Source organism: Carassius auratus, unplaced genomic scaffold (genome assembly GCF_003368295.1).
Source record: "Carassius auratus strain Wakin unplaced genomic scaffold, ASM336829v1 scaf_tig00214965, whole genome shotgun sequence".
Taxonomy (NCBI): domain Eukaryota; kingdom Metazoa; phylum Chordata; class Actinopteri; order Cypriniformes; family Cyprinidae; genus Carassius; species Carassius auratus.
Window position 1 is genome coordinate 23,341 of NW_020527886.1, and position 21,887 is coordinate 45,227.

Here is a 21,887-nt window from a genome sequence, read left to right on the forward strand (position 1 = left end):
CACGGACTTGCTCCAGACTATCTTTCAAATATGATTACAGTATATGAACCGAGAAGGACTCTAAGATCTTCAGATTCTTTTCTTTTAAATGTATCTTATCTTTTTATTTATTTTTATTCATATTTTGGATTTTTATAAATTCAATTTTAATCATGTATCTTAATAGGAGTATTTTACTTTTTTAATTGTTCTTTTAATTTTATTAATTGCTGTTTCTATTGTTTCCTTGTCAAGCACTTTGAATTGCATTAACTTGTTTAGAAAAGTGCTATATAAATAAAATTTGCTGGCTTTCCACATTGATCACATATGAATGGCTTCTCTCCAGTGTGGATGTACATCTGTGGTCTTTTATGCTTTGCAGAGTCAATTAAAGTCTTTCCACACATGAATGGAGAGTGACTGTGAATATTACTTATATATATATATATATATATATATATATATATATATTGGTCTGACCAGACAAATCCCATGTGAAAATCCGGCCAGTCCGGCCGTACTTCATAACTTCAGTCAGCTCGTCTTGGTTACTGCAATTTTCCTCTCTGTAGATTTACAATAAAACTAAATAAGATATCAAATACCACTGCCTCCTTTCGTTTTCATTTTAACATAAGAACAGCTGCGGGAATGTACTTAGTTTAGGGATATATGTGTGTGTGTGTGTTATATATATATATATATATATATATATATATATATATATATATAAATTTGCCTTTTTTATTTTCATTTTAACAATTAGATCAATTGAATACAGACCAAAGAAAACCTGTTAGATTTAACCCACAGATAAATTATATTTTATGTTTAACCAGTACAGAGACATCAGAGCCAGTGGCACACATCAGAAGGTCTAGCCGAAGTGAGGCTGCTTCTCGGTGGATAGATGATCACTGAGCTCTCGCTGATTGCGTGGAGCTGACCGTCTCTGAGATCGGCGAAAATAGGCGCTGTCTTTATAAATAAACCACAGACTTGAGTTTTAAACAACTACATTCTCGCCTGAAATACTTTTAAAATTACATTTCATGACACAATAACACTAATATTTTGAAAATGATCCGCATAAATGGTGGTTGAACCCAAAAAATGCTGCGTGAACTCAGCTGACCATGGCTACTGCAATTTTCCTATCAGTAACGTTATATTTACAATAAAAGGAAATCGAATATCAAATACCACTGCCTCCTTTCGTTTTCATTTAAACATACTAACAGCTGCAGAAATGTACTTTGTTCAGGGATATGTGTATACAGCCATTACAATGAAATGAAATATTATATAGATTTGCCTTTTATATTTTCATTTTAACATTAGATAAATTGAATACAGACAAAAGAAAAAATGTTAGATTCACCCCACAGCTAAATTATATTTTATGTTTAACCACTAAAGAGACATCAGAGCCAGCGGCACACATCAGAAGGTCTAGCCGAGGTGCGGCTGCTTCTCGGCGGATAGATGATCACTGAGCTCTCGCTGATCGCGTGGAGCTCACGTCTCCGAGATCGGCGAAAATAGGCGATGTCTTTATAAATAAACCACAGATTTGAGTTTTAGACAACTACATTCTCGCCTGAAATACTTTTAAAATAACATTTCATGACAATAACAGTAATATTTTGAAAATGTTGATCCGAATAAATGGTGGTTGAACTCAACCAATGCTGCGTGAACTCAACCAACCAGGATGTTTAGCGCCCAAGACCCGCCCCCGAAAGTTCCGGAACTTTGAAAAAGGACCACCTCGCCAGCAGGGACTTTCTGAGGACCATTTTTTTACCCGGAACTTTATTTAGTTCCTGGTTCCTGCGGTGGAAATACACTGAGTACCAGGCCAAAGTCCCTAGTCCCTGGGTAAAGTTCCTGGGGTGGAAACGAGGTATAACTGGTTTCTCCACTAAGTGCTTTTTCCACTGCATGGATCTTCATGTGTTTCTTCAGGTGAATTTTAGAAGCGAAACTCTTCCCGCACTGATCACATGTGTGTGGTTTCTCTTTGCTGTGGATCCTCTCATGTGCTTTCATGTTTCCTAACACACTGAATCTCTTGTCACAGTGTGAACACTTGTAAGGTTTTTCTCCAGTGTGAATCCTCTGGTGCCGTTTTAAACACTGTGCTGTCATAAAAGTCTTGTCACACTCAAAGCACATGTACTCTCTCCCACCAGTATGTATTTTCTGATGTTCTTTTAAACTTTGCGGGAGTGAAAAACTCTTTCCACATTCAGAACATGAATGCGGCTTCTCCTTTGTATGAACTGTCAAGGGTTTCTTCAGGTATGAAGCACACAAAAACATTTTTTCGTACTGATCACATGTGAACGGCTTCTCTCCGGTGTGGATTCTCATGTGTACTTTAAGTATTCCTTTATCTCTGAAGCTCTTCCCACACTGATCACAGGTGAATGGTTTCTCTCCAGTATGAACTCTCATGTGAAACTGAAGATTTGTTCTGTTTGAGAATGTCTTTTCACACTGTTCACACATGAACGGCTTCTCTCCGGTGTGGATCTTCATGTGTTCTTTAAGTAGTCCTTTATCTCTGAAGCTCTTACCACATTGGACACATGTGTGTGGTTTCTCTCCAGTGTGGATGCTCATGTGACTCTTAAGATTTGATGATTGTGTGAAGTTCTTCCCACACTGATCACAGGTGAATGGTTTCTCTCCAGTATGAACTCTCATGTGAAGCTGAAGATTTGTTCTGTTTGAGAAGGTCTTTTCACACTGTTCACACATGAATGGCTTCTCTCCGGTGTGGATCTTCATGTGTTCTTTAAGTATTCCTTTATATCTGAAGCTCTTACCACATTGGACACATGTGAACGGCTTCTCTCCAGTGTGGGTCCTCATGTGACTCTTAAGGCTTGATGATTGTGTGAAGCTCTGCCCACACTGATCACAGGTGAATGGTTTCTCTCCAGTATGAACTCTCATGTGAAGCCGAAGATTTAATCTGTTTGAGAATGTCTTTTCACACTGTTCACACATGAACGGCTTCTCTCCGGTGTGGACCCTCATGTGTATCTTAAGATTTGATGATTGTGTGAAGCTCTTCCCACACTGGTCACAGGTGAATGGTTTCTCTCCAGTATGAACTCTCATGTGAAGCCGAAGATTTGAGCTTTTTGAGAATGTCTTTTCACACTGTTCACACATGAACGGCTTCTCTCCGGTGTGGATCTTCATGTGTACTTTAAGTAGTCCTTTATCTCTGAAGCTCTTACCACATTGGACACATGTGAATGGTTTCTCTCCAGTGTGGATGCTCATGTGACTCTTAAGATTTGATGATTGTGTGAAGCTCTGCCCACACTGATCACAGGTGAATGGTTTCTCTCCAGTATGAACTCTCAAGTGAAGCTCAAGACTTTTTTTGTCTGAGAAACTCTTCCAACATTGAGTGCAGGTGAAAGATTTATTGGCTCTTCTTTTCTTTAAAAATGTATTTTTAGTGTTCAAGTGGCTTAAAGGCTTTTCTCCAGGTTTGTTATGTTGTTTCTCCTCCACTTCACTCAGTTCTTCACTCTCCTCGTTCTCTTCCATCGGCTCTGAAATTAATGAATAAACAGTTTAATTTCATTGTCAGCACATCAAAATAAAGAAAAGACAAATACAAAGTGATCAATAATTTTGATGCATTTTTATAAATGAATTGAAACTTTACAAGAACAAGCTGATTTTTCGGTTTTTATTTTTTTAAAAACATTACATGCACTAATGTCATGTTTCTAACGTAATATTAAATTATATTACATTTTTATTCAAGCATTGCCATGATTGTGGCACATGTTTAATTTATTCTAACAAAAACGGTGTAATTAATAGTGGGCATTTATACTACGTTTCATAGCATTGATTTTCATTCAAACGCATAGGACGGTGGGAGGCTGTAATGTCTGACCTGCAAATTTGTATCAAGTTAAGATGTATGACCTAGAGAAGTTACCTCTGTTATAGAGGTGTGCATTATTTATCATACCATAACATCTTTGTTGTTTGTTGCAAAATTACATTATCAATTGTCACTTGGCCAAAAAATCTTGTAAGTCCATTCATGATGACAGTCACTTGCTTAGTTTCTAAATTAATCAACTGTTTTGCACAAATCTTTTGAGTCAAGGATCCACCCATTCATTCGTTTATAAAGAGTCAATCACTCAGTGAGTTGTATGAACAATTCAATGCATCACTCAAGACTTCATGCCAACTACTGGTGGTTTTAGTGTAATATTTATTTATCCATGACAGTCCTAAACCAGTCAAGACCAGCACAAAAACACAATCAGCAATCAGGGCTCGTCATCACTGCGGTTGTCTACTGCCACCAGCGGTATAGTGCACGTGAAGTCACACACTTGTTTTGTTCACAAGTGTAATACAGATATAAAACAGTTATAGTTGATTTTTTTTTTTTGTATTTCGACTATAAGTCTATGGTAATTTAGAAATTACCTTAATTGCCATACACAACATTTCCTTTAGATTGTAAGGTTTGAGCGTTTATGCATTAAGCAAATTTATTTTGTGTTGGGCAATGGACCTTGTTGCAAAACCTAGTAATACATCTCCATTCATGTCACCCATCCACATTTGTACAATTGTCTTCAAGTTTCAGTGATCACAAACTCCTGGCTGGACCGGTTTGGTGAGGCATTCTTCAAACTGGCCAAATACAAATGAGATGGTGATAAATGAAAGATGTAGGGCTGTAGCTATCGAATATTTTAGTAATAGTATTCTACCAAAAATTCCATCTATTAATCTGATAAAATGTGTTGTTGCTTAATTTAAGTGCAAAATTAAGCAAGAGAAAACAAGACTCTCGGGTCTCTTAAAATGAACAACTAAGTTTCCTTTTTTAGAATTTTTTTTTTTACTTTTTAAATGCATAGAATGCAATGCATACATCAAAAACACAAATTTAATTAATACCCATTGTTTCTCTGTCTGTACTTGTACTGTGAATAATAACAAAAAAATTTACAGATGAATTAATTGCATTTAAGTGCCATTCAGTTGGGATTTTAAATAAAGCATTTTCTGAGATGCACATTAAACATTAAACACACAAAACATTAATTTAGTTTATCTTTTAATTATTGAAAATTAAGCAAACTTAACTTTTTGGTAAACAAAGGGGATTTACTATTAAAAATAAAACATGGAAGAAATGATTAAACCTTAAAAAAATAATGTTTAATTTATGTACATTCTGCTGAACAATAGTAATACAGGACTTTAATTTTGACGGGTTGACGTACCTTTACAGTTCTGCGTGTTATGTGACGCTAGTTTTACTCAAATCAAACGGTCAAATGCTCATGAAGTGACTGTCAGAGCAGTTCTGGAGATGTTGTTCATGTGTTCACGTCCTTATTTAGTGAGACAGCAGACGCTGAAATTATCGCGAGTGGCACGCACGTTTCAGTGTGTGGGAGAAAAAGGAAAACGCGCTTCTGCTCCATTTATTAACCGAGACACACAGAACATGCAAGATTTATATTTAATTAGACTGTTCCTGCTTAATATTTACAGATATTAGTCCATATCGTGATTTGATGTAAGTGCAATGACCGATTTTTGATTAATTAAAAATGTGGCAAATTCTGTGCCATTCCGCGTTAAACTTTAAAATCAGTTTTTATGACTGGATTCCACGATTCCCTCCGCGTTTTCTGCATTGCGAAAAACATAGGGCCCTTGTTGTGGTATGCCAGCTCTTTCTTGCAATGGACACACGCCATGACATTCTCTTTACGTTTGTCTGCGCCCTCAAATCAAAACACTGCTGACTCGGACGCAGCGCTTGTGTCTCCTTCCGCTTTGTGGCTGACATAAACGCGTTGTGTCACAGAAAAAAAAATAATTGCGAAATAACCTGTCGTGAGATTTAAAATAAATTAAAAGAGGCTTCGAGGCAGAGGAATTTGCCTCAATCATTTTTTGTAATCAAGTTACTCGAGGAATCGTTTCAGCCCTAGAAAGATGTTAACAAAAAATGTGACAATGATTCCTATTTCAAACAGGGCTTTCAGATGAGGGGCTCTATTTTAACGTTCTAAACGCAAAGTGTAAAGTTCACGTCACCGGTGCACTCAGGGGATGTCCAAATTCAATTTTGCTATTTTAACGATGGAAAAATGGTCCGTGCACCAGGGCACATTTTTGGAATGGGTTGTCCCAATTCTCTTAAGTAATGGGAGCAATCTTCAATAAACCAACCAGAGTGTCATCTTTCATTCCCTTTAAGAATGAGATGTGCTCGTACTAGGGTGGATCACTATTTACATGGCGGAATTTGTTGGTGGAAAACTCAACGCTTCTCAATCAAAAGAAACAGATCTGCTTGTGCGTGAGGTTAAAGCGCACGAGCAGATCATCTACGAGACAAGCAGGAATCCACCAAAGCTTCGCGTGATGAGTCAGTAAAAAATAAAAAAATAAAATATATAAATAAAATAATATTATATATATATATATATTCTTCTTCTTCTTCTTATGCAGTCCATCGATTTCGAAGATGACGTCACCTCTAGGATGCGTTGTTGGAGTGTTGAGGCAGCCGCTGCTGTCTGCGGTGCCATTGAAGGTGGCTATAAAGCCCAATCCGAGAGCCACATGCCCTGCCGCAATCGGGACATGTGAGTGCAGAGTCTGATAATGGGTGTAGTTGTGGCTGAGCGCGTTGGTGTCTGCGTTGACGCTGTGATTCGATCAGTTGGACCCCGAGACCACATGCAGAGCTCCATGCCTGGCGGTCGGCAGCAGTTATTTCTAGGACTCCAGGGTTAATGCTGCAGCTTTTCAGGGTCGACTTGAGGTGGTCCTTGTAGCGACGCTTCTGACGCTCAGGTCTACGGTTGGCTGCGTATATCTGCCCATAGAGTACCTGCCGGGGTAGGCGGTGGGAGGGCATGCGGATAACGTGTCCAACCCATCGCAGTTGCCACCTAGCAATGGTTGCCTCTATGCTGCTGGAGTTAGTGCGATGTAGGATGTCCGCATGGGGGATTTTGTCTTTTCATGTGACACCTAGTATGAGCTGGAGGCATCTGATGTGAAAGCCTTCAAGGCACAGAATATGCCTGCGGTAGGGAGTCCAAGCTTCCGCACTGAATAGCAGGGTGGAAACACAGACTGCCTGGTAGACGGCCGCTTTGGTGAAGGTACGGAGATCTTTATTAGCAAAGACTCTAGATCGAAGTCTACAAAAGGCAGAGGAGGCAAAATTTATGCGTGCCTGGACCTCGTTGTCTATGAGACAGGTGGGTGTTAGGATACTTCTGAGGTAACAAAAGTGCTGAACAACCTTTACTGGTGTGCCATGGATATAGAATTCAGATGGGGGATGGAAGGATGGGGGCTTTGGTCTGTGCAATGATCTCAGTCTTTTGGATGTTGACTCGTAGGCCACAAGCTTGGTAGACTGCACATACAACATCCAATGTGTGCTGCAGTGCAGTAGGGCTATGGGCTAGGAGGGCACAGTCATCAGCGTATTGCAGTTCATGAATTGTGGTGGTGGTGGTCTTGGTGATGGCTTGCAGGCGGCGAAGGTTAAAGAGGTTCCCGTCCAGACGAAACTGTAGGCAGACACCATCGTCGGGGCTAAGGGAATTGCGGGAGAGGAGGGTGACTGCTGCCAGGAAAAGATTGAAGATCACTGGAGCCAGTACACATCCCTGTTTCACTCCTACCTGCACAGGAAAGGAGGGGGATTGAGATGTGAAACCTTGGAGGCACTCCAAACTTCTCCAGAATGACCCAAAGGACTTGGCGGTCAATGGTGTCAAAAGCCTTTGCCAGGTCGATGAAGGCAATGAACAGATCTTTGTTCTGTTCTCTAGCCTTCTCCTGCAATTGGCGTAGAACAAAGATCATGTCGGAGGTGGACCGATCCTTTCTGAAGCCGCACTGTGACTAAGGAAGGATTCTCTCTGTGATGTGCTTAGTAAGACGAAACAGCATTTGTTATTACTTTCCCCGCCACAGAGAGCAGGGATATCCCACGACTGTTTCCACAGATGGACTTGTCGCCCTTTTTCTTGTGGATAGTAACAATGTGAGTCTTTCCAGCCTTGTGGAACAGCTTTTTGTGCCCATATTATCTGGATAAGTTGGTGGAGATTTTTGGTGAGCATATACCCGCCTTTCTTTAGAGCCTCTGCAGGGATTCCATCAGGACCAGCAGACTTATTGTCCTTGAGACTTCGTACTGCTGCCAGGACTTCTGAGAATCTGGGAGGGTCATCTAGCTCATGCACAGGTGGGAGCTTTGGAAGGCGCTGCAGGACAGTGGGGTCAGTCGGATTGTATTGGTTAAGAAGGGTGTTAAAATGTTCAGCCCAACGCTCAATAATTTCTTGTTTGTCCTTGTGCAGAATTGTGCCGTCTGCAGATCTGATAGGGGTGATTCTGCGTTTTTGGGGTCCATATAGTGATTTTATTGCATTGTAAAAAGCTTGAGACTTGTTGGTGTCCGCATAACCTTGAATTTCATGGGCTTTCCTAAGCCACCAGTCATTTTCCATTATGCGAAGCCGTCGTTGCACCTCAGCACGGATCTTACTCCATTGCGAGTGTAGAGAGGGAGATTGTGGGTTGGAGAGGTGGGCATAGAGGGCTTTGCGCTTCTCCTCCAGAAGGTTGTGTATTTCAAGAGAGCTGTCGTCAAACCAGTCCTGGTGACGTTTGGAGGTGAAACCAATTGTATCGGAAGCGGCTTGTCGTATAGCTGAGCTAAGGTTAGCCCATGCACTTTCAGCTGTTTTGCATAGGGGATGAGTGATGGTGGAGGAAAGGTTATTAGCCAAGCAGCAACGGTACGATGCAGTAATGTCAGGAGATTTTAAAGCTCGAGCGTTGAGCCGTCTTGAGGGTTGTTTCCTGGTGTGTTGAGGTCGGACCTTTAGATCTATCTTGGATCTGATCAGCCGATGGTCTGTCCAGCACTCCGCCCCACGCATTGCTCGGGTGATGGATATTTCATGTAGATCTTGTTGCCGGGTTATAATGTAGTCCAGTAGGTGCCAGTGTTTTTATCTGGGGTGCATCCATGATGCTTTGTATTTATTTTTCATTTGAAAAGTTGTATTGGTTATGACCAGTTTATGCTCAGAGCAGAGGGAGAGGAGTCGCAGGCCATTCTAGTTCATGTTGCCTAAACCATGTTTCCCAATTACCCCAGGCCAGAGCATGTTCCTGGTGCCTACTCTGGCATTGAAATCTCCTTGAGGAACTTTGAAGAGCTCTGTCAAGAGACTCGCAAAAGCCGTCTTTGATGCTTTCTTCAGCATCCAGAGTTGGTGCATAAGTGCTTGTCAAGGTTGCATAGCGACCCTTCACAAGGGGAATGCGCCAAGTCATCAGCCGCTCACTGATTCCCACAGGAGACTCTGGGATGTTCTGTAGCAGTCTGCTTTTAATGGCAAAACCTACTCCATGTAGACGGCGGGAATATTCTGGAAGGCCCTTCCAAAAGAAGGTGTATCCTTGCCTGTCTTCTATTAGCGAGTCGGGTCTCACTCAAAGCTGCAATGTCGATGTTGTATTTGTTAAGCTCGCTCGCAACCAGGGCAGTGCGCCTGCAGGGTCGGTCAGTTCCAATCTGCACATCAAGAAGTGTGCGTACGTTCCATGTAGCCAAAATTAATAGTTTCGTTTTATATTTTTGATCCCGTAATGGGATGCCTTGACGACAGCGGTGGGCTGCCCAGGAGTGTAGGGAACAGGCAATGTTTGGGTCACCTTTTCTAGACCCTCCCCCCGATTGGGGGTGAGCAGTGCGGACCCTAAAGAGGGCTGCTCAGTCACACAAGAAGCTACCGAAGGTGGATGCTGTTCCAACCCATCCACACAACGACCATCACGCTTGTGCCACCTCCGTGCAGGGCTCATGCTAAAGGCTGCCAGTCTGATCCAAGACCTGCCTCCGTCACATTTACCCTATCGCCGAAGGACTTGTACGGTGAAGTTATAGCATACGCAGAGAGTGGATTAATGTGAAGAGAGAGGTGCGCAAACCCTATTTCCACAACTTCACTCCACAATCCAATATCCAGTGGCAGGAGATGAACTCTAGACAAACAGATGGACAGTGGAGTTGCAGGGGGCTGCCAGGTCTCTGTCTGTTGATCCTGCCTCTCACGTGACCCCAACGCGGCCTTTTCTTGAGGAGACGAAATGCTCACGGAAGACTACCCACAGAGGAGTGGAGGCAGCAGTCTTAGTTGATGGCGGACTGTACTCGCCATGTCGAGGAGTATCATTGGCATAAATGGAGTTTTTGCAACGGATCTAGTGATGCCACTCAACTAGTCCCTCCATACCTGATAAACCTCTGCTGTTGGTCCACGACTACTTATTCGTCTGGGGACCACCGCACGGAGCCCCCAGCTTATTTCGTAGCTTACCTTCATATCTGAAGGAATGTCCATTATCCACCACTGATGGACGTGATTGGTAGCAGTCAACTCTGCCCCAACACACACACATATATATACATATATATATATATATATATATATATATATATATATGTGTGTGTGTGTGTGTGTGTGTGTATTGGCACGATTGTTCAATTAATTAGCCAATTTCATTCATCATTTTTAGTAGTAATAGGCTGAATTGCAAATAGGTAGCCTAATTATAACACACGCAATGACTATCCATCATTACATTTTTATGCTTATGTAGCCTTCATCATAATATTCTTTTACACTGTAATCCTTTTGTTTTTAATATTTAACATATTTGTGTGATGCACATCCCTGTCAAAGCGCACTATGGACCCGCCCAGAGGCGCATTTTCTGCTTTAGACTTTAGATCAGGTTTGAGTTGGTCTATGCCGCAAATTAAATGACAGGGCGCTGGACTGGAAAATGCAAATGGCGCTGGACTGAAATTAGAAAAAAAAACATACTTGTGCTGCGCCTTGCATCGTATGGTGTATGATAGGGCCTGAGGAGTAAATGCACCCACTTAAAGTGCAATTTTAACTTTCGTCTGGCTCTGCTTCGCGAGTCTCCACTGCTCCAGGTGCGTGGTGTGTGTGTGCGCCTCTGTGCACGTTCAGATGGGTTAAATGCATATCATGAATTTAGAGTATGGTCACTTTTTTTTTTTTTTTTACCTTCCCAAATGGACGAGTCTTTTTTCAGTGAACCGTGTCTACACCACATCGCAACAGGTTTGTCTAGTGTCCACACAGGACATTTGAACTGTGTCAGTACCTCATAAATAGGAAAAGGCAGTTTAATATCAGGGATTTGCCATGTGTCGTGCTGCATACAGTGTAGTAGGGCTGGACGATGTGTCGTTTAGTGAAAGTGACATTCAGCCAAGTATGGTGACCCATACTCAGAATTTGTGCTCTGCATTCAACCCATCCGAAATGCACACACACAGAGCAGTGAACACACACACACACACACACACACTGTGAGCACACACCAAAGGCAAAGGATTTGTGTATGTACCACACATTTTATTTAAGGATGAATGCAGAATAAACACGAACCTCCTTGCACCTCATGTTTTATTCCCCGGATTTTTGGCTCCTGGGGTTTTATTCCCCGGATTTCTGGCTCCTCTGGTTTTATTCCCCGGATTTCTGGTTCACCCGTGTACTCTTCACTCTCCTCTTTAACAAACATCATCTTCACAGCAGCAGAGCTCAGTTCAGATGATACTCATCCAGAGATTCTTGCTTTTCATCAAAACGTAGTCACGGCTGTGAGGATGAGAGTATTACAGGTATTTATTGACCTGATTAAAAAACTGTATTTGCGTCAATGACGGATAAGACTTTTTAATAGGCCAATTTTAAAATACCAAAAATATGGATATGTTTGGCCGTTTTCTAAACAATTGGAATGTAGTGTACACATGCCTTTATAAAGAAAAGTAAAAAAATGGACATTTTAGTGTTTTTACACTTAATTTAATAATACATAGCCTTAAAAAAAGTCATCTGAGGTGACCGTAATACATCTCAAAATTCACATTCTTATGTATCATTAAGACTAGTTGAACTCATCAGTAAGTAGATAAACTGATGAAGAAAGATAAACTTTAGTGCCCTTTCATTTTATGAAAACCATTATTTCACAAGTTTATTCTATAATATCAGAGTCTCCCTCATAATCCAGTTACAATACTGATTTTTACTTTAAAAGCAAAAAAACTGAATTAGCATTTATACAGATATCACACATTCAACAATAGCATACCACTGATTAATATTTGAGGCTAATCTGATGGATATTTGGTTATGAATTTATTCATTCATTTGTTGGTTACCCCACATGACAAATGGTCGCCCCAAATGATAAGAAAACCACAGGTATAAAAATTTCAGTTAAAAATGTACACAAAAGAGTTCAAGACGAAAGAAAATGTAACTTTTTATTCAAATAACATTTCAACATTTAAATATAACAAATCAGAAGGACATTAACATTTAAAATTTTATAATTTTTATTGCAACACATTAAATGCTTCAAGAAACTTAAGAAGCTGAGTAAAGAATCTCTTTTTTGGAACCTTTTTGATTCATTGGACAGATGAACACTACTTGCATCTCAATTAACCTTTCAACATTCAAATATCATAAATAATACGTTTCTTTTTCTGGACCCATTTAGCCACATAAGGCAGTGATGAACACAACTTGCATTTATCCAAGCTGAGGTATTTCTGAACTTCGCCCAATCTTGGAGAGTCAGCTTTGAGAAGCGTGATGTTGCTGGCTCAGGCTCTGAGATCACAGCATGCACATCTTTTCTGTAGTAGAAAATTAAATCTACAGTTTGTGGCCACATGAAGAGGTTTTTGTCACCAGATTGTAGCATACAATTGACCTGCACTTCTTCTCCCACAACCTCAAGCACTTGGCCAACATAAGGCTTTTCATCATAAATTAAAACATTTAAAACATTGTATTTTGAAAATTAAAGCATTTCAAAATACAAGCCCTGTGTTTTGTAATCTTCTACATTCACTTTCAAAGGCCGGCCATTTTTGACTGGGAACATCACAAGTGTGACTTTGTGCCATTTTGTACAAAATAAAAGCATTTCAAAATAAAAATTCCTGGTTAAACATTAAAGTAGGATAGTGTGATCAACAGTGAAACTTTTTCACAATATTGACAAAATAATTAACAAATAATGCTTTTTTCACTCAAAAACTGAGGTGCATAAGCTCTGATAAATGACTCCTACAATTAAATAGTTTGAAAATTAAAATGCAAAACCAGTCCTAATTGAAAGAGAAAAAGTTGACAAAAAGATTGAATCCAAGATTGGGTGAAAATATGGTATAATGAGTGATTTCTAAGCTATTTTTTATGGGCCGGTCATTTTTGACCGGGAACACCACAAGTCTGACTATGTGCCATATTTTTTACAAAACAAAAGTTTCAAAACAAAATTCCTGGTGAAACATTAGAGTAGACTAGTGCGATTCATTTTTTTTCATATTTCCAAATTTACTCATAAATTATTTGTTTTTTACTAAAAAAATGAGATGCCTACTCTCAGATGAATGAGGCCCACGATTAATCAGATGCAAACAGAAATGTAAAACCAGTCCTAATTGAAAGAGAACAAGTTGACAAAAAGATTGAATCCAAGATTGGGTGAAAATATGGTATAATGAGTGATTTATAAGCTTTTTTTTTATAGGCCGGTGATTTTAGACCGGGAACACCACAGGTGTTATTGGGTTTTGAACACCACATGAGGGTTAACAATGAGGAAATAAAGTATATGAAAATAAATTTCTAGGTATTATAATAGATCATACATTATGTTGGAAACCACATATTAATCATGTAAAAAGAAAAATGTCACAATCCATTGCAATATTACATAAAACTAAACATATTCTGAATGAAAATTCATTATATATTTTGTATTGTGCGCTCATAGTTCCATACATGATCTATTGTGTTGAGGATTGGGGACATGCATATAAAACCAATATAAATCCAATATATATATCTGTTACAAAAAAGAGCAATAACGATTATAAAACATGTTGACGATCACAAGCCAACTAATAAATTGTTTAGTAATTTAAATGCTTTAAAAGTTTTAGATTTAGTAAATTTCTATACTGTACAGACAATGTATTAAGACTATAATAATTTGCTTCCAAACTGTATCCAGAGGCTGTTTGAATTAAGAGAAAGTCAGTATGGAATAAGAGGAATGCATGTGTTTAAAAGAAATGGTAAGAACTAATACAAAAAATAGATGCATATCTGTCAAAGGGGTTAATCTATGGAATCATTTGCATGCGGAACTAAAATTGTGTTATTCACTTTGTAAATTCAAGAAAATTTTTAAAAACAAGGTGGTTAATAATTATTTAATTTAACGGGTGTTATAAGTCATTTATTTTATTTTTTTCTCTTTATATACTTTGTATATGTATGTGTGCCTTGTATTAATCACTACTAGTGAAAAAGTGCCGCTCATTTGATTGATAATTATGTACAAAGGGTAGGCTTCAGTCTACACCTTTTCGGTTATTATGTTATTTATTTTTGTATGATTGATTGTTCAAATATATATATTCATGTAATAGTGCATAATTATATTTTAACATTATACTGTAATTGTTGCCTATATTACAGCATAGTAATGTTGCATTTGCGTTGAGATGTAGAATTGCCTCTGTTCAGTTGTATTCCCAATGCTATTTTAATGTTGCATTTGTGCAAGTGATGTTCATTCAATCCTAATCATTTCAATAGTTGTAATGATAGTTGTTCAGTTTGTGTGTGTGTGGGGAGAGAGAGAGAGATTATAGATTAAATTAACTAATAATATCTTACAAATTTGCCAACAGAAAAAAGTATGAAAGACCCCCGAACTGACCGTGCTGTTGGCGTATGCAAGAAGATCGTGAGTGCCTTTTCATACTCTTGGAAAAGAAGAAAAGAGTTGAAGAAAGCCCAGGCAGAGCACCATCTTCACTTTCATCGTTTCATCACAGAAACACCAACAAGGTGAGGGTTAGGGCAGTCACTTTTGTGAAAAAAGCATTTTTGATTTTTAAGACCTGAGGGTTCATTGAATCCGAAATCGATTTTCCATGTAAAAAAAAAAAAGACGTTTCCTTTTTCAACGCCAAATAACAGATGAACGTAAAGAGAGAGCTGGAAACACAGAAGTCTAACGAGCTAACGATATGATCATGCACATCTAATCAGTAAAGCTGCTTCCATGATCACTGCGAAAATCGCTAATCGCCATCACCTGCTTATAATTGGATGCAATGAATCGCCTTCGATAATGAACGCGATATGGCGTAGCTTGTCAGCGATCCACGGCTCTAAATGCTACTCCAATTATAAGCAGGTGATGGCGATTTTAGCGTTGATCACGGAAGCAGCTTAACTGATTAGATGCGCATGATCATATCGTTAGATATATCGCCCAGCCCTAATTAACCGGTTAATAACGTTATTTTGTCATTCCATTTAATATTCCATTTAATATTTGAAATTTGCTGTCAACCAATCACGAATTCCAGCAGTACAGCATATGCAAAATCAGATGCTGAAGCAAATGAGTGAACTGTCCGCTCAGCTGTGATCTCATTATGGGCAAGTCTAATTGGCAATGCCCCACCTTCAGGTGAGTGTGCATTCGACACTCAAGCATCAGCATGCTTAGCTTTTCCTGCCCAACTGAGGGGCGCAGCTCTCGTTTTATTATTCCCAACTTTGAGAAGCTCCGCTCGCTGGGGGCATTGGACAACATCATGCACAGATATATGCGCTAACCAATTTCGACATCTGGAAAGTTTCAACGATGAAAAAAGCTAGTACAAGCTCTGCTTATTCATTCACGGTCACCGGTTTCTGAGTGTGCATAAATGTTGCAAACCGTATCAGCTAATTTTGACCGATTAATAATCAGTTAAACGGTTTAAAAAGTCATTTATTTATTTTCAGTAAATTATCAAAATATTTAAAAAGGTTTGCTGCATGGTTAAAATACACTACGTGTATATATGTGTGTGTGTGTGTATATATTAATATAATTAGGGAGAGAGAGAGAGAGAGAGAGGAAACAAAGTTGTACATACGTTTTTAGAGAAAAAAAATATTTAATTCAGAAGTATTTAGTCTATAAAAAAAAACTCAAGGCTATTTTGTATAATCATTCGTCATTCAAATCGCAAATACGGAATCTTTGATTTTGTTTCCAATGATAGACCCAACGTTGGTTTCATTTTCGTTTTAACCAAAATTAATTAGTTTTTGTTTGTCGTTAATATTGCTATAGCTTCTTATATTTTTAAAACTTGTTCTTTTCTAAATACTGTTAATTTAAATTATTTTGTTGTGGAGTGAGGGGAACTAAAATAGCCTAGCGGAGCTTCTCAAATTTCCAGGAAGCTGAACAGTTTTCATTTGCTTTATTGAATTTGGAGTCCAACTTTCGGACGCATATACAGCGTTACTTTTACTATTATTATATATTCTTTATATTAAATAACATTTTAGCATCCAGATACGTCGGGAACATGGAAACATTTGGATTCATGCCGAAAGAGAGAGGTAGGCATCAGCTTCACCTTAGATTAATTTGTTAAATTAAATAGTTTTTAAACATTTTGCTTTAGACTAAAGGCATTTTAGCCTTTATTATTTCGGAAGTAATAAGGCTAATAAAAAGCGCCACAACTTTTTTTTTTTTAGGGATGCACGATAATATCGGCACAACATCGGTATCGGCCGATAAAAGCTTAAAATGACCATTATCGGTATCGGCCGATATGAATATTTCTGCCGATGAGCCACACCAATATTCTCCAAGTGAAATAATTGCCCTGTTTTTCAGATGTGAATGTCTGTCTACATTTGTAAAATAATAAATTTATGGTAGAATCAGTACAGAAGAGATACATGGATTTCTCTTCAGTAAAATTAAAGTTTAAATATATCAGTATATATTTGTATATATATCGGTATCGGCCAAAATTATTTTGAAAATATTGGCATATCGAATATCGGCCAAAATCCAATATCGTGCATCCCTATTTTTTTTACTATCAAAATGCAATCTTATTCAAGTGTTTTTTGTTCCTTTTAACAATGCAGCAAACATTTTTAAATGTCTTAAAAATACTTTGTCTTTAAAGTGTTGATAGCTTTTTTTTTTTTAAGTAGGCTAGCTTACATTTGGCCAAAATCTAGAGAAGATGATGCTGTATTGGCTGTGACTAAGCGTTAGATCTCTATTTCCTTTTCTTTTTGAGTAAAGCAAACGCTACACTTTATTATTATATTATTTTTTTATCTTGCAAATTATAGGCAAATAATATTGTTTTTAAAAAAAATTACATTATTAACCGGTATTTCTTCCACCTGAACCGGTTTCGGAATGGTAATGGTAATAATGGTAATGGTAATGGTAATAATATCAGGGGAACAAAGAACAGAAACTATATATATATAAATATAGATTCTTCTCGGAGTGAACAGATTCAATTGTTTTCGTTTTCAAGCCGTCATTTATACATTTTACAGGTGAAGCATTTAGATGGAGTTTTTCTTCACTTTGCAGATAATCCCTTTCCTGCACTTTTACATTATAAGGACTATCAGTTATAATTCCTTAAGGCAGATTAAAACCATTAAAACACCATGTATGTTCTCTTCTACATTTGAAAACCATTACAACATAGGAAGTTTCGTGTCATTGTGCTAAATCGTTAAATAATTATTGAAGATCTCCAGACTGACTTTATATCGGTGTTTACAGTTTATGGCTGGAATTTACAGACGGTCCCTTTAACAATGCAACTATCCATGGATATATAGACCTTGAAACTATCTTTATTGCACAAACAGATTTGATCTGCAAAAAAAAAAACAAAAAAGTCTAAAAAATATATGCAGCAGCATTAATTGATATTGATTCTCATTTATTCTCCTCACAGATCACGATACTAACAGCAACATTATCACTGCAAACATCGAAACCATCATTTACAGGAACATACAAAAACATAAAATCGCTCAGTTCTTAATGAACTCCGTGTGTTTTCCTCACATAGAGCTACTTACTGCCTGCTGCTGCTCTAAATGTCGAAGTCAGAAAACACACAGTTTACTCGATGAAAACACGACAGAAATGAGCTCGTGTACTATTCAAACATACTGTGTAAAGTGTGTTTTACCGTTGTTTAAAGATGATAAATACCCTGAACTGCTCCCCTCTCCTCAGAAGATCGCTGCAGCTGCGTCCGAAAGCTTTGAGGACTCTTAGTTCACGGTTTCTGCTGAAAGTTATTTTTCCTCAGCTCTGACTGAATCCAGGACTGCAGCCGTTGAGCTCAAGCAGAACAAAAAAAAAAAAAAAAAAGAGTTCTTCTCTTCTTCTTCTTGTTTAATCGCGATTAACTCCAAAGGAGCATTATCGCCACCTACTGTGTTGGGTAAAAGAGGAGTTTCCCAATCATTGGGCGTTTTCACACCGGGATACACATTTAAACTGTCCAATCAGGACAAACCCCCAAGAAGACAAGCGTTATTATTCTCTTTTTAATTTCTAAAGTTACCAGCTATATTGTTATGTCTAGATCACGAGAAAACAACTTAGGTTTATGATAATAAACGAAATATAATAAATGAAATATCTTTAGGACATTTATAAACCAGAGAACAAATGCATTTTTCCTGTTACACAGCACGTTTAACAAAGTCTCCTTGAAGTTGTGAATCTTCTGAAGTGAAGAAATTAGAAAACTGCAAAAAAAAAGCTGCAGCCTCCTCTCTCCATTCACTTTGTTCTCTAAATAACTCATTTACCTGTTTGCTTCTCAATATCCCAGTTTCTGTCTGTGTGAGCACCTTCTTGACATAATTGATGTTCATCTTATGATTGCATGACCTCTTGTTGTTAATTATCTGTAGTTCTTTGTCAACACTTGTTTGTCTGATTGTCTGGTGTATTTTTTATTTTTATTTTGCCAATTCCTTCTGTTATTTTGTTAAGCATCTTAAAAATCCGGGTTTTAAAATGTGCTATACAAAATAATAATAATAATAATAATAATAATAATAGTAATAATAATATAATACAATTTCATTTTGATTTAACACTATTTGCTTAAAGCTGTTTTGTGTAGCTGAGAAATAAAAGCAAAAGCTCAATATTGTTTTCTGGTCATTCATCAGTGTCTTTACAAAGATACACAAACTGACATGACGACAGTGATTAACCTCACTCTTTTGTCTCTATACATAAAGACACATTTACATCGATGGACGAACATCATCATTTTGTAAACGTGGACAATTACATTTGCATTAAGCACCCAATTTGTGCTTCTCCTACAATAGCAGAAATATGTCTTTTTAATAAAGGGATCCATGCTTTACAGTTTCTGTGTCTGTGCTCAATAGCAATGTGTTCATCCTGTCTTGTGTTTTTCATCTAACAGTGACACATTCAGCATTAATGTCTGAGATCTCAGTGAAGAAGCAGAATTGATGAATCTGATTCATCCTGAGCTAAACACTAGAAACCAGTTCAGAAAGCTCAGTGTGGACTTCAGACAGACGCAGTGCTCCTTGTGTCTCTGCTTCACTTTCTGAACCCACTTCACTTTGAACTCAAATCAGATTTCTGCTGACTCTATATCAAGGGGTCAAGCTCATTTTCACTTTTCAAGGGACACTTCAACATTATGACTGTCCTCAAAGGACCGATTGTAACTGTAAGGCTGTACAAAAGTCACCACTCCTTAACATATTGTTAAATTACTGTCTTTAATTACAAAATAGAATATGCATTAGCATAGATGTAAAATATGTTATTGCTCTGTTATTTTGCAATAAGTACTTTAACGTGAAGGCAAACACAAAAGAGGAAGTAAGAAGCAAGAGCAAGAGAATGACAGGGAGGGTGCAGATCGTTCCTTATACTCTATACATCAGAGCACTTATTGTTCACAACTGAAGTCGTCAGCTAAAATGCATAAAAACTCTATTAATCAGTACACCACAACCTTTAAGTGTACGTCGCAGTACCGTATCGTATCGTAACTCGTTCTCTTTATGAAGACAAGAATATTCTGACTAGCTGATAGTTTGCAAATAATAACACAAAAGAGCACAGCAGCAGCTTGATCCAGCAGAGATCGTAAACATGAGTACGTCTTTTTTATTAACCTACTTGTCATAACTTGTACACATTTTAATAGTTAGACTTTTTCCAATCTATAATTCCTGACTAAACGTATAATCAAGTGAAACATTATGAAGTTTCATTCACAGCATATGAATGTCTCACGGTGCCAGGATGTTTTTTTTTTATGTTCTGTGACATAGACAGCAATATGATATGAAAGTAATACAAGTTATAATGTTACTAGCCTAATGTCAATAAGAGTGATTAGACAAAACTTAACTGTGATAGACTATCCCCTTTTCATCAATATAGCCCTATATGTTTATAACTATAGTTTTGGATTGTATAGGCCTTCATAAAAAAGCATGCTTGTGTTTAGGAAATGTAACTTAGCTTCATGAATATCTGCTCTGGTGTAAATATCTTGAATGTGTTATACCCTGTCATTGGTGTTTGCGATCATCTGAGTTGTAAATGTATCAAGTAAGCTGTAAATATCACTGATAATACGTTTGCTTTGTGGTAATTGTGTCTTTTTTTTTCAAGGTACATATTTGTATATGTGGATTCTCAGAACTCGACTCTCCTCCACTCGGGTCTTATCAAAGACTCGCCATCATACCCTTCTTTCCTTAAACAAAGAAAAATACTGAGTAAATCAAAAGAATGGATACATGATTACATAGATATATGAGAATATAGAAAATCAATAAAACCATTCTAGTAATGATCATAGCGAAACAAGTACCAGGTCACTGACGAGGCCCCAGAAGGGTTTTCCCAGGACACTTTTAATCCAAGAAAACACATCAGATTCATCAGAAACTAAACTACTCTATCTCATCTCGCCATTGTTTCATTTGTTGGATTATATCAATCATCATATTTTGAATATCCGGAAATATACAAACTCCATCCTCTCGTGCAAGAATATACTCGAGAGCAGGACGATTCAGTAAAGCATCTAATTTAAGATCTTTCATCTCTTCTGTTAATAAATGGAATCCTTCTATAGCATAATTAGTGAAAGATTCTAATTGCAAGCTTATATTAATGGTTAAATATGCATTATGTACAGTGACGTACCAATGGGAAAACTCCCTCCAGAGTTTTAACACCTGGAGAGATACAGAGATGAGGTTCTCTGCGTGAATGTTTAACTCGTTTAAAGCTCGACGTCTAACCAGTGGCTCCCCTGTTCTGGACAAGAATGTTAAATGAGTGGGAAGCTTGCCAGCGTAGCAACATCCTGACCATTTCTTAGGTAACCAATGATAAGCATTGCTACCACAAATCCATAATTTTTCTCTTAAAAACAACATTTAATAAAAATGTAAGCACATGCAGAATTTTATTGTGTGATGGTAGATGGACAGTAAAAATAAATAATTATACACCTTTTTAAAATGAGAAATCATACTACATGATCTTTATGGGAATAGAAAAATGTAGAAAGTTTACTGTAAATGGAAGGTGTAGGGGATGATACTGTATAAAAATCATAAATGTACTGTAAATATGAAAGATTCTAAATATAATGTAGAAACGTTCATTTTCTGTAAAAAATGACATTGCAACAATTTGTTTTGTGAAAAAGTAAAAAAAAAAAATTATAATACATTTAAATTTAATTGAATTATGCCCTATCGTTCGGCTTGTTAACATATATATTTTTTCCAGATCCTGGTAAAATGTATGATGTTTTTATTTTGATAGTG

General features: G+C 37.7%; 1 protein-coding gene across 4 annotated transcripts; it reads right to left on the reverse strand.

Moving 5' to 3' along the window:
• Positions 1-1,754: 1,754 nt before the first annotated feature.
• Positions 1,755-19,180, reverse strand: LOC113093330 (gastrula zinc finger protein XlCGF26.1-like). Of its 4 annotated transcripts, none has more exons than XM_026259148.1 (3): positions 18,238-19,178; positions 11,532-11,744; positions 1,755-3,560 (listed from the first exon to the last, which is right to left on the reverse strand). In XM_026259148.1, the coding sequence occupies exons 2-3, from the start codon at positions 11,668-11,670 to the stop codon at positions 1,798-1,800; spliced, it is 1,902 nt and encodes a 633-aa protein (XP_026114933.1). In that variant the 5' UTR covers positions 11,671-11,744; positions 18,238-19,178; the 3' UTR covers positions 1,755-1,797. The 4 variants fall into 4 exon arrangements, with proteins under 4 accessions (XP_026114933.1, XP_026114932.1, XP_026114935.1 ...); XM_026259147.1 differs by having other exon boundaries at positions 18,215-19,178; XM_026259150.1 differs by lacking the exon at positions 11,532-11,744 and having other exon boundaries at positions 18,238-19,180.
• Between the last annotated feature and the right edge of the window lie 2,707 nt (positions 19,181-21,887).